At 50.6% G+C, this 13,609-nt stretch overlaps 1 protein-coding gene across 6 annotated transcripts in view; it reads left to right on the top strand.

Annotated features, from left to right (window-relative positions):
- Positions 1–11,982, top strand: part of Mras (muscle RAS oncogene homolog) — a 52,608-nt gene extending 40,626 nt beyond the window's left edge. For 2 of the 6 annotated variants that reach the window (XR_012909964.1, XR_012909963.1), the window contains exons 3-7: positions 3,009–3,162; positions 4,367–4,466; positions 7,453–7,532; positions 8,731–9,873; positions 9,980–11,982. Coding sequence is in view for 3 of the 6 variants with exons in the window: in XM_075964891.1 (XP_075821006.1) it covers positions 3,009–3,162; positions 4,367–4,466; positions 7,453–7,532; positions 8,731–8,830 (434 nt within the window). In the remaining 3 variants the exon portion in view is untranslated. Of the gene's footprint in view, positions 1–3,008; positions 3,163–4,366; positions 4,471–7,452; positions 7,533–8,730 lie in introns of all 6 variants that reach the window. The other 4 variants (XM_075964891.1, XM_075964890.1, XR_012909965.1 and 1 more) reach the window with 3 other exon arrangements.
- Positions 11,983–13,609: the final 1,627 nt, after the last annotated feature.

The raw sequence follows: 13,609 nt of genomic DNA on the forward strand, positions 1-13,609 counted from the left end.
TGCCGTCTTGTTTCTTTTTGTTTTGTTTTTGCCTTGTTGCACATCGCCCCATGTGCTTTGTTCTCTTGAACTGACTAGGAAGTCCGAGGTTTTATTTCTGTTTTTCAGAGTTATGGTATAGACATTAGAGCATGCCTACTTGTGTTTTCCTATCAACATCAGGATATAATCAGGGTCTGTACCCTCTTCCCAGAGAAAGCAAACTTCAGGCAGGGTTAAATATCTGTTAACCTTTGCCAGAATAAGGACATCACTTTACTACTGGGATTACTGAGGCTGGGAAGATGGCTCAGAGGTTAAGAACTTGTCTGCTCCAGCACAGAAGCTGGGTTGAGCCCCCAGCATTCACGCTGGGGAGTTCACAACAGCCAGCAACAGCTCCGACTTCTGGCCTCTGGGCACTGCACTCCTGGAACATACCAACACACACACACACACACACACACACACACACAATTTAAAAAAAGTAATTTTAAAAGTTTAAACTAGTGTTTTCCTCCTCTTTAGATTTTAGAGATTTTTATATTTGGAAATAAAGCATTTCAGAGCCCTTCAGACGTTGAACTTGCTACTTAGGTATACTCAGCCTGTAGCTGATTCCCTGTTCATGGCCCCCTTCTCACACATGGTTCCTATAGACGTTAGTTCTAAATTGTCATGTGTTCTCTTGCTCTGTATTTGTGCTGCTGCAGCTCTAACCTAGGCCCTCAGCCAGGCCAGGCAAGTGCTCTGCTGTTGAGCTAGATCCTGGACCCCTTTTACCTGTTTATTTTAAAGCAGGGCCTTGCTAAGTTGCCTGGGTTCACCTTAAACTTCCCATCCTCCCCCCTTAACCTCATTAGTAGTGGAGAAGGCAGATCCAACCACCAAGCCTGGCTTCCAGAGTCTTCTAATTGAGCAGTAAGTGCTATCTTCATTCAGATGTTTTCCTGGCGGAGACCATTTATAATGCCGCCCATCCTTCTCTTTCCTGGATTTAGTTTTCACTGTGATGATTTATGTTCTCCAAGAGTTCTTTTAGAAAATGTGGGAATGTTCCTGCAAGTCAGATATGAGCAGTTCCTTCCCAGGGGGTTTTTGTGTTTTTGTTGTTTTGAAGATAGAATGTCTTGTAGCCCAGGCTGGCCTTGAACTCCTAGTCCTTCCACATCCACTGCCCAAGTGCTGGAATTGAAGGTGTGTGCCACCATGTTGGGCTTTAGGGGCGTTTTATTTTCAGATTCATATTGAGCTTTGATTTTTGAATGTTCCCTAGGTTATTTTTTATAATATATTCACAGACTTTTAGGGCATATATTAACTACAATATGAGTATTGTGACTTCTGCTCACGTTCATTTCTTCCCATGCACAGAAACCAATCATCACTTTTGATAGGCAGCCAGAGTAGGCTTTACCTAGGAAGAAAGACAGGACTGGAAGATCCAGCCTACCTTAGAAGTGGAATCCTGAGGGGGCAGTCCCCAGATCCTCATTCTGTGGCTTTCCCTGCCTCCTGTCCACAAGTGATTCTACATGAGGACCCTTCCCCTCTTTCTTCTCAGGATCTGACTTGAGGTGTTGCATGGGATCTGCCAGGCTCGTGTGAGAAACTGAGCCCCGCAAGCTCTGGCTTCTTCACTCGGTGGCTCAGCTTAGGGTCCCGCCACATGCTCAGTACAGCCGTGTCTTAGAAAGTGTTCAAATCTTGTCCCTTTTCTCCCCAGCAGTGGTTCAGCCACTGCCCATCTCATGTTGCCTGGATGATCTGGAAGCCTCCTAACTAGTTCCCCGCTTCCACTGGTGGCTTGTCCCCCACGCCCTAGCCTTGGACCAGCCTTCTTACAATGTCCTCTGGATCCTGTCTTAGCCTACATGCTCCACCGAGGCCCCCGTCCTGCTCGAGATGAGGGAGAGCATAGGGCAGCAGACTCTCATGGCCTTACCCACCCCCAGCCCACCAGCTGTTGGCCACACCTCTACCTCTGAGTTTTTTTGGGTATTCCCTCTGCTGGAATGTTGCTTCTGGGGTCATGTGACTCTGATCCCTCCTGCATTTAGTCATTACTCAAAGGTAACCTCCTGGGAGAGGGCGATAGCTTCTTGACCTATTCAGAAAAACAACAAAGGCTGTAGCCACCCTTCCCCTGACTAGATTGACCCTCTACCATGTATTTACCTCTGGTAAAGTCATGCCAGCCATTCAGTTGTTTATCTGCGTCCCTACTGGATTTTGACCCCATTTACCTGTAACCAAAGATCCTACAGCCTGCCTGGCGTATAGTAGGTGTTCAGATAGTTCTAAAATTAATAGACAAAATTACCTAACCTCACTCTCCTATAATTATTCCAATACAATACAGGTACTTTGGGGGTTGGCTCTCAACTAGACAGGAGTACTTTGTGTCAGGAAGGAAGAGTGAGCAACTGGGGTTCCTGCAGTAGGAGTGTGAGGGTGGCGGGGGCTATTGTGGCCCCCCAGCTACCACCCAGTTCCTGCCCCGGATGCCCCTTCCTGCCATTTCCATCCTAGGATGGACCTTGACTACTGGAGACAATCCCTGTCCACACAGGGCTTAGGCCCTCCTCACTGGGCTGGTTTCTTTGGAGCACTCTCCACACCTGAAGCTTCAAGGTGAAGGCCCTTTTTCTGTATACGTGAAGGAGGAAATGGAGGTGCTGAGGATCAGGTGCACCCCAGAGAACCTCAGTTTTTAAGGGCTAAATCAGGAATCCATGCCTAGCTCTGGGGTTCCCCAGAGGGACCTGTGAAAGCTGTCTCTGACTTCATGAGGCTTGTCATCTCTGACTTCATGAGGCCATAGCATCGTGGTCCAGGGAGCACAGAGGCTGAAATGAGTCAGACAGAGCCTTACACAGAAGCAGCCTCTGAGGTGGCTGGAAGTTCTCCTCTGAGGACAGCTGGGACTGAGCTACAGCGGGTAGTGGCAGCTGTAGCCTGGGGCTCTACAGTCTATAGTGGCTCCAAGGGATCAAGGGCAGCCCCTGAGTGACCTAATTCCTCTCCAGTTCTAGACACAGCAGGGCAGGAGGAGTTCAGTGCCATGCGGGAACAGTACATGCGCACTGGGGATGGCTTCCTCATCGTGTACTCGGTCACTGACAAGGCCAGCTTCGAGCATGTGGACCGCTTCCACCAGCTTATTCTGCGTGTCAAGGACCGGTGAGAGCAGCAGACAAGACCGCTCTACTCCTGTTCCTGTCTCAGGAGAGCACCATCCTCCCTCTCCCTCCCTGTCCTCCTCTCTACCTCTCCCCCTCTTCCCTCCTCCCTTTTCTCTGTCCCCCCTCCCCAACACAGATCTTCCATTACTTCCTCTAAGGTCTTCCCTGACCCTTTCTTGGTTCCTAAGCTGCTCCCAAGACTCCAACACTCATGTCCCTCCTGTTTTCAAAAACTATCCCTCAATCAAGGAGTCGTTGGTAATGTCTTTGCTTTCCAACTCCAATTTAACCAAATTGCATTATATGCAAAAAAAAAAAAGTGAATTTCCCCTCCAGAACACACTGAAATTGGTTAAATTGCATTTGACTACGAGATTTACAAGTCGCACATTAAAGGCTTTTTTCCCCTTCACACCCTATAACATAATTAAATCACCAAGTGTCTGTTCTAAGCCCCTCTAACACTGCCAGTCAAAGAAGCAATGCAGAAAGAAAAAAATAAATGCCGGAAAACAGCAGGGTTTGATTAAATCCCAGTAGAGATGGAGAAATCTAGTCAATAGCCATCCCACAGGGAAGGGCTTGTAGCTTTACCTAGCAGAGGGGCGCATGCTTGCAGAGCAGGCTGCAGGTGATTGATGTGCATTCAGCCCATGAAAATACGAACCTCAAAGGAGACCCCTGAGTGGTCCGGGGGTGGGGAAATCTTAATTTACTTGTTAATCAAAGAAATAAAAAGTAGCATTTTTTTTTTTACAAATTACAGGGTATTTTTCTTATGAAAATATCTAATATTGCCCAAAGTGCCATGGGGCTGAAGTTTTGTGTGGTTCTCATGTCAGCTGCTGACGGACATGCCTCACCGTCCGGCACTTCTCATGTCAGCTGCTGACGGACATGCCTCACCGCCCGGCACTTCCTCTTCCTGGGGCCATCCTTATTTTGCGGCTGCCAAGTGTGCAATGCCAGCCCCGTCCCTGGTGCTCTCCATGAGCTGAGAACTGCAGTAGCCTTGCATGGTTTGCATATTAGAGTATTGGAGAGCTGAGGGGTATCTCTGGGAAGCCAGGCTCCTCACCAGCTGCCTCAGGCCAGCCTCAACACTAGCCTTGCAACACACCCCAGGCTCCCCCTTTCCAAGCCCTTATCTCCTCTGGAAAAGAGGAGGATGCATCTCACGTGGCTGTTGTTCTGCTTCCCAGGGAGTCGTTCCCAATGATCCTCGTGGCCAACAAGGTGGATTTAATGCACCTGAGGAAAATCACCAGGGAGCAAGGAAAAGAAATGGCGACCAAACACAATGTAGGTGTGTGTGCATGTGCGCGCATGAGCGTGTATGCGTGCTTGTGTGTGTGTGTGTGTGTGCCATGCGCACGTGCACATATGTAGGCACGTGCTCTGGGGACCTCAGGACTATGTGTGACAGCCCATATGTCATCCCTCCTGCAGTGCTGGTCTTTGGAAATGGGAGTAAGACCTCCCTTCTCCTGAGAAACAGAGGCAGAGAGGCCACAGGGTGCAATGCGGCAGGATATTATTTGAAATGAGCAGCAGGCCAGTGAGAAAGCACCTTCTACAGCCATAAGAGGCTCTGGGGAGGTGGGGAGGGGGACAGCTTCCTTCAGAGTGGCCTGGAAGCTTTGGGGTTCCGTGGAGGGCTGCTCTGCCTGGGGCAGCACATAGCCAACATTAGGCTGTGCAGAGGTGGTAGCTCTTCCAGCTGGCTCACAATCGAGCTCTTCCGGTTCATGCATGAGAAACCTGGTGATGCTGAGTCACAGCGATCTGCTCTGTTCACTGAGTCCGTGCCCAGCACTGTACTGGGGGAGCACGGTTATCAGATCCTCTACCCTTATAGCCACGGACATCATTATCCCCACTTGATAAACATTAAAACTGAGATGGCTCCAGCTATAGCCTGTCACAAGTATGTTAGCTTTCTGAGTTCAGTGCAGTGTGCTTGCCCTCTGGACGGTGCTGGGTCAGTCTCTGTTCCCCATCCCCATATTGGCACAGTGCACTGGGTCCTGTCTGCTGGCTGGAAAGTCTGATGCAAGGCAGCCCCATCTCTGTCCATTGGCCTACTCTCCACATAGAGAAAGGCATGCTGGGAGCTAGTTTTGCCTGTCTGTCTTCTGTATTTATTCCTTTATTAATTCCATCATCCTAGGTCCTGGGGAACAAGAGTTCCCTGCTTTTGGTGGAGACAGGCAGTAGGCAAAGTAAATTAGTTTGAGGTTGACACATCCTGTGGAAACAGGCACACCAGGAGAGGGAGGTCAGGACAGGGCAGAGGAGGTACCTTTTAAATGGGGTAGGGTGGGTCCAATTCATCAAGGACTTAAGGAGGCAAAGGGATGGCCAGACAGATATCCAGGAACATCCTAACAACAGAAATGATCTGTGCAAAAGCCCTGAAGTTGGCGTTTGCGAGCTAGCAAACAAGCTGCCGTGGCTAAGCAGGTGGAGGCGGGCGAGGAGTCAGAGAGCTATAAGGAGCTGTGGCTCTTACAGAGGCTGAGGAGGAAAGCCACTGGATGGTTTAGAGAGAGGTGTGACGTGTGGCCGAGCAGCTTCTCTCCTGTGACGTGTTGAGAATTGTCCACTGGGAAGGGAGAAGAGCGGAGAATCATGCAGGGGCTGCCCCAGTATCACAGGAGGCCTAGCAGTATGTGAGGGTGGCAAGGTTTGGCTGTGCTTCTAAGAACCAGCAGCATTTGCTCATAGACTGTATATTGGGTGAGAGAAAGAAAGGTGGGTCCATGTGTTCTGAGGCCCCTAGATGCTGAGGATTGCTGAGCTCCCGAAAGTGTAGGATGCCCAGGGGCTCTGACTGTAGGTAGTTTCCTGCCTCCCTTCTACATGTGTCTAGGGCTGCACAACATCCTGATCCATAAGTCAGGTTCTACCTGGTTCTTATCAGGGATGCTTAACATGGGTAGACACGGCATCCAGTTCGCAAGACGCCCCAAAGCTGACGTAGCACACAGCTGCCCAAGTGGAGAAGCAGAAGGCTCACACTGACTCTGCTGGCCTGGCAACGTGGAGTTCTTGCAGGCATGCCATTCTGAGCTCTGTCTCCACACTGCCGGATGGCACTCACCTCTGAGAGTTAACTCAGCAAAGGCAAGAACAGGGAAACCTGGGAAGCCAAATAACCATCCTACTGTGGAGGGTATTGTCCTTTCAGGGTTATCAGAGGCTCAAATAAAAATGATAAAGGCCTGAGCTGGGCCCTCTGTGTGTTCCTGCACTACACTGAGGCCTGTGCTGAAGCCACTGCGATGTGTGGACGCTAGACTTCACACATATGGATGCTGACCCCTGTGTGTCCTGGGCAAAGCTTCCCGACAGCTGCTCCAACAGCTGCCAGTCTCCCCGTGCACTTATTTCCCGTGCTTAGCTTCTTTAAGTGTGTTAGAATAGGGGCTGGAGAGATAGCTCAGAGGTTACGAGCATTGCCTGCTCTTCCAAAGGTCCTGAGTTCAAATCCCAGCAACCACATGGTGGCTCACAACCATCTGTAATGGGGCCTGGTGCCCTCTTCTGGCCTGCAGACATACACACAGACAGAATATTGTATACATAATAAATAAATAAAATAAAGTGTGTTAGAATAAAAGGCACTAATTTTGTGATCAGGAAAAAATAAATGTTATGAAAAATAGCAAAGCCCTTTGGCCTAACCTCAGCCAGTTTACTCCTCCCCCACCTTCCAGGAGGCCAGGGACGTGTGGAGGGATGAGCCCTTCCTGACTCTCTGGCATACCTTACCTCCCAGAGTCTGTTCCACTCAGCCTGTCCAAGGCATGGTATGGAAGTGGCCTATGAGGCGGCAGCCACAGCTCCCGTGGGCTGCTCCCATCAGCCTAGGCTGGAGAGCTGGGGGTAAGGGACCAGGGTAATCCGGGTTCAGAAGTCCAGCAGACTTCTCAGCCTTCCCACTGAACTTCACTCTGGAGGAGCTCAGGGCAAAGGTCAGAGGTCATGCCCAGAAGAGGACCGAAGAAGGCACAGTATGCCTTGGTGTGGGAAGCGAAACAGTTTGCTCCTGAGTATAAAAAGACTAACTGGGTTCTATTTCAGGGAACTATTATCTCTGCCTGGAGAACAGGAGGGGGCTAGAGAAGCCATTAGTGACACTCTCCAGCCTTACAAGGCAAGAAGCCCTAGAACCTTGTGGGGGTTCTATCTGATCCTTAGAACCTCTAGAGTGTCCATTTTAAAGGTGGAAAAGGACTTTGTGGGTCATGGTGCCAGGTTGACCAAGCTGAGCTTTGCCTTCCAGATCCCATATATAGAAACCAGTGCCAAGGACCCGCCTCTCAACGTGGACAAAGCCTTCCATGACCTCGTTAGAGTAATTAGGTAAGCCTTGTTCCCTCCCTGACAGCTGTGCCCCTCCCTGGCAACGACCTCTGGGGTGGAAGGGGCAAGCCATATCTCAATAATACAAGAAGAACACAGCTCCTGTGCTGGGCCAGGAGCCTGGGCAGTGCCAAGCCTGATTTGCCATTTTTTGTACCTCTTTGCACTTCCCCCCTGTGCTACCTCCATCTCTACGCTGCCCCCAGATATAATGGGACGGGGGTGTGGAGGCTGCAGGCATGTCGTGGAGATCAGGTATCCTGATACTCTCAGAACCCTGAGCTTTCAACATATCCGACACAGCAAAGATCAGGCCCCTCTTTCTGCCCCCTGAAACAGACAATTATGGCTCCTGGGCTCGAATTCCAGAGGCACGTGTGTGTGTGTGTATGTGTGTGTGTGTTCCCAGATTCACAGCCTGTGGGTCTTCAAGTGCCAGCAGCCCCGAGAACAGACTCCTGAACGTTCCTTTAAAACCTTTCTCACTTCATGTTGGATAACCAAAGTTGCCTCCCGGCTGTGTTCCCTGCCACCATCTAGTCCGTCGTCTTCTAACCATTTTACATTCCCAACCCTTAAACCCATCTGCAGTACCTTATGTGGGTGACTCGGATCTAACCTTCTCATGGTGCCCCATGTTTACCACCTCTTGGTCCCCGCCATGTGTACACCCCCACTTCTAGCCCCACACTCTGCTGCACTGCCTGATCCCCGTGTTAGTGCCGGAAGTGATGTGCCCCCCACACTGCCGTGTACTGCTCTGGGCTGGTGGCACCAAAGGTAGCCTTTGGACCTGGGAACGGCTGAGGGAAACCGTGTGACAGGCTTTTGCACTCAGTTGACCTGGGAACGGCTAAGGGAAACTGTGGAACAGGCTTTTGCACTCAGTTGACCAGTTATCTAAAATATGGAAAATTCAAAAACAGAAGTCAATTCCATTGTGAAGCTTGGTGGCGCTTACAGTCTGAATAAATTAGTCACCACCTGATGTCACTGATTTCCAGTCAGGTGACTCTGGTTTCCCTTCCCTTCCTCTCCAGTCTTCTTAGATTAAGATGCTTCATAGCCTGGTCTCCTTGGATGGCCAGGACAGCAGCACCCTCAAGCTCTCCCTCCATCCCAGGAGTCACAGAGAGGGGACAGAGGAGGAGAAAAAGCTTGAACTGACTTTGTCTTTCTGCCCTCCATTGTTCATCAGGCAACAGATTCCAGAGAAAAGTCAGAAGAAGAAAAAGAAAACGAAATGGCGAGGAGACCGGGCCACTGGCACTCACAAACTTCAGTGTGTGATCTTGTGACAGCCTGAAACCCTGGGCATAGCAACCATGAACTGCTAGCCCTCGGGGCCAGCCCACTGCCTAACTGCACTGAGAACCATTTCTTACCACAGCCCTTGGCTCCGGACTGGGCACAGGAAGGGGGCCTGGCAGGATGGGAAGGAGCAGACAGGGTCTGGCTTTGCCACCTCTCCCAGGAGACAAGCAACAGCTTCCAAGCCCTCCGTGTGTTGATCGAGCCCAGTACCCAGTCTCTTGGTGGATGTGCTGTTTCTTTTAAGTACATAGGGCTGATTTGCTGTGGAAGTGTTTATCCACACCCAATATACTAGACAAGCCATGAACAAGCTTCCTCCCCAACCCCGTCCCCAGTGTCTGAGCTCTGATGTCTTTTGTAGATTTTTAAATTATTTGAGTAATGATTATTTTATTAAAGAGGTCTGTGCCCACTGCCTGGCGAAGCCCCAGGTCTTCAGCGGACCTCACGGATAGTGTCTGGAACAGCGCTCTTGTCTTTCTGAGAGTTCCTAGCAGTGCCAAACTCCATCCAGAATGAATGACTGAGATGGCAGATGTTAGCAGAGGCCTTGGCAGAAGCCTGGGGTGGAGTCAAACCCAGGAAGCAGACCCCAGAGACCGGAGAGAGGGCAATGAATTTATCTGGAGGATGCCAGTGTAGTTGAAAATGCAGAGATTAGAAAAATCCCCTCCCTGCTATCCGCCCCACCCCCACAGCCATTGAAGTGAGAGCTAACCGGGACCATCTCACCCCTAGAGATGACCATTTCCTTATCCTGAAAGTGGGTGAGATCCGTTTGCTTTTCGGGCAATGGGTAAATGCTGTGTTCAGATGTGGACAGGGCCCTGAGCTTCTCAGATGTGTCTCTTCCTGCTTGCTCACTCCTGTGTGTTGCTGTGCCCCTGACACAAACACAGGGGCATGTCCAAGGAGGTGACTGTGACACCATCCGGAAAGCTGTTGTTCTGTGATCGCTCTTAGCTGAAAGCACTCATCACTATTACCCATGAAGCATCAGGACCTGAAGCCATCTCTATCCGAGTCAGCTGACCACCACCTTTCTAAGCCCAGCCAATGAGCACACCCCTCTGACATCAGCTGACTACCACCTTTCTAAGCCCAGCCAATGAGCACACCCCTTCTGGCATCAGCTGACCACCACCTTTCTAAGCCCAGCCAATGAGCACACCCCTCTGGCATCAGCTGACCACCACCTTTCTAAGCCCAGCCAATGAGCACACCCCTCTGGCATCAGCTGACCACCACCTTTCTAAGCCCAGCCAATGAGCACACCCCTTCTGGCATCAGCAGTGCAGCTGCCTCTTGGCGCATACTTCCACTGCCTTAGATCTTCCATCTCCTGTCTTAGATCAGAGGGGAAGGGAAAGTTGAGCTGGTAACACAGTCCCTACACTGCTTCAGTGGGACACTGCTCCCCCACCAGGGTGCATCCTTCCCTCTCTGCTTCTGTTGGTGGGGTAAAGATTGAGTTTTTCCAGGTGGCATCTGGGTTAGGGGGACAGGAGGGACAAGATGCACTCTGTGGGAGGGTCACAAGAGAAGGCAGTGCAGCCAGTAAGCAACATGGAAGGTCCCCACCAGGTGCCTGGGCCACTCTGGAGAAAGAAACTCATGGAAAGAAATCCAAGGCAAGTGAGCACCAAGCGGATGTCCAGCCTCACGGTTCTTTTCAACCCAGAAAGTCCTAACTTGTTGACACGCAGGACCATCGTCACCGAAGGCCCCAGCCAAGGGACAGTTCTGCTACAGAAGGAAGTGATTGCTAGCTAAAGATCCAACTTCTAACCTGTCAAAGTGCCACCCTCTGCCCCACATTTTTCTGTTCCTAAAAAGGAAACCAAAGAACATTCCAGTTGAGGTATCTCACCATTTCCCAGATCCTGTAATACTTAGGAATTTTTCAACACTAAGAGGACCGGGCTTTCTCTGGCCTCAGGCTCCCGGAGTCGCACCCACTGCAGTTGCTGCCCGGAGAGGTGCAGGCTGCTCCCCATGGAATACAGAGATGAAAGGCCCTGCACTCGGGGCAGCAGCCACTACCAGAGAGCCCATCTCCTGCCCACAGCACCCCTGCATCTGGAGCCACACCTCCACCGTGCTGAATAGGGACTATCACTGGAAGCAGAGCAGTTGCCCTGAGTCACACAGGTGACTAGAAGGAGGCTCCCAGTACTCCTGCCCTTCTCAGAAGAGGCAGTGCATCCGGGACATCCATCCTCAACTGCCCACATGCTAAGCTAACATCTGGCCTTCTGCAGTCTCTGACTCAGGGCCGATGGTAAACGTTCATTTCCCAGAATCCCATGTTTGCCGTAAGTGAGATAGGTAGGTAACACTCCAGAATTAGAAAGGAGCCCTTCAGCAGAGTCTCCAGAGAGCCCAAGTCAAGCATGCTCAGTGCACCTCTATCACCAGCCAACAGGAAGCCTGGAAACCTGGTTGGCCATGACACCGTGTGACCTTTGAATCTACAGCCGAGTTCTCATTCTGAGGTTCCCTCTAGTTTTTCAGAAACCTGTTCCTATCACATCCCCTGAAGTTCACCCTCTCAGGAATCCCCTCACCCCTGCGCCTCTTTTGTGTGCTCCCATTTTCTCCCATTACTCTGACATCTCCTTATGGGCTCTTCTCCCCCTGGTCATTCCTTCTCCCCCAGAATGGGGCTATGCCATGGCTACTTCCTTCCCAAGCACTTTGCCACACAGGGGACATCAGGATGTTTGCCTTAGGAGTTTCCAGCCACCCCATGGCTCTTGCTGAGGAGAGTACCTGATGGAATTAGTGTACCTGTCTTGCCTGCCAGGAGATGTGACCCACTAACCCATGTCAACTCTAACCCCAGAGCCCCTCAGACCCTGCTACCCTAAGTCCAGAGCCACAGAGGGGTCCCTGCCTTTAGCAGCCCGCCTGGTTGGAGACTCCACATTGGCTGGGGTTTACCTAGAATGCCAGATACTTGAAACTGAGCCCTTTGAGTGACAGTATTAGCAGGTGGCCATTGTCGTGAAGCGAGAGTGATCCCTGGACATCTTGATGATGCTTGAGCCTTTTATGTAACTTTTTATCAAGTCTTTGTGTATCTCTACTTATTAATAAAGAAACAAAGAGAAATGCTGTCCTTCTTGCTCAAATATCTCTAGTTTTGTGATTTATCAGTACTTTATCCAAACGCTCACCTTTTCCAGAGCCCACTGGTGGCCGTGGTGACATCTCCTGCAGGAGCCCACTTCCTCTGCTGCACACCATCTGCCCCTCTGTCTTTTGTGGGAAACTGTTCTTATATTCCAATGGGATTTGTGACCCCCCACCATGACTATTTCACCCAGCTCCTTGCTTCCAATTCTCAACCCCAAAGTCTTGAACTTGCCCTTCATCCAGCCGAACCTGTCTTGTAAGCAAAGACTGTTGATTCCCTCTGCAAAATACGTCCAGAAGCTACCCTTTCCAGCTACCTCCAGTGCTGACGTTTGAGCCGATGGTGCCTTTGTTTATGTCTTGTTCTTGTCTTCCCACAGTTCATTCTCAGCACAGCTGGCAGAGAAGTTGGGGGAAGTTTATGAACTTTGTGTCTCCACTTTGTCTAACCCATCCTCCACCCAATAGCTCCCCCTTATTTTACAGGGGTGCCAAGGTGGGCTGTGTCTTTACACATGAGCAACGTAGATGCGTAGATGGTCGTTAGCTGCAAGAGAAGAGCACCCAAATGTTCCTGCTCTTCCCATTAGACACTGAGTTCTGAGCCCCACAGACGTCACAGAGAACATCAAAATCACAGACTAGTGAAGACCAGTCACATACGAGGCCCACTAATTCCATCGCTGTTGAAGAGTGAAGACGTCTCTCCTAGGTCTGTCTAATCTATAAAAGCATGAGCCCCGCCCCCGCCACACACACACACACACACACACACACACACACACACACACACACACGCATTCACTTTTGAAGGCAAGAGGTCAATGTTAGGCGTCCTCATTTGCTCTCCACTTTTTTAAAACGTCGTCTCTCACTGAACCTGCAGTGTGTCAGCTGGCGAGGCTGGGCTGGCCAGTAAGCTCCAGGGGTCAGACTCTGCCTCACCAGTGCTGTGAGGACGGATGTATGCTGCTTGCCCAGCTTTTGCACCGGGGCTGGAACTCAGGTCCTCATACAGATACTTTATGGTGTCCCACCTTCCATCTCCAGAAGGACTGTTTGAAGAAACCGCTTCGGTTTCCTTCGAAGGGGTGGAGTGTCGAGGCCTCGGATGTCACAGACATCAACCTTGTCATTGCCCTACAACTCTGATCTGCAGACCCAGGCCCTGTCACTAGGCCCTGAGTCAGAATCTTCATTTTGAACAAGATCTCAGTGATTCCGTGTGCACAGTCACTTGAGCAGCGTTGCCCTAGAAGAAGTTCAGCCCAGATTCGCTGCCTCTGGACCAAGTTCCACCTCATCCACTCAATCTGTGGGTCATGACCCCTTTGGGGGTTGAGCAGCCCTTTCACAGGGGTCCCCTAAGACCATCAGAAAACACAGGTATTTACAGTATGATTCATAACAGTATCAAAGTTACAGTTATGATGTAGCCATGAAAATAATGTTATGGTTGGGGTCACCACAAATGAGGAACTGGATGAAAGGGCCGCAGCATTAGGAAGGTTGAGAAGCGCTGCGCTGGAGAAGACTTGGCTGCCAACCGCTGCAAGAGGCTGCCTAGCCACACCATGAACTCAGAAGTGTCCTCCCATAGGTGATGCGTGCAACCATTAATCAGA

This window comes from Microtus pennsylvanicus, chromosome 3 (assembly GCF_037038515.1).
Source record: "Microtus pennsylvanicus isolate mMicPen1 chromosome 3, mMicPen1.hap1, whole genome shotgun sequence".
Lineage (NCBI taxonomy): Eukaryota > Metazoa > Chordata > Mammalia > Rodentia > Cricetidae > Microtus > Microtus pennsylvanicus.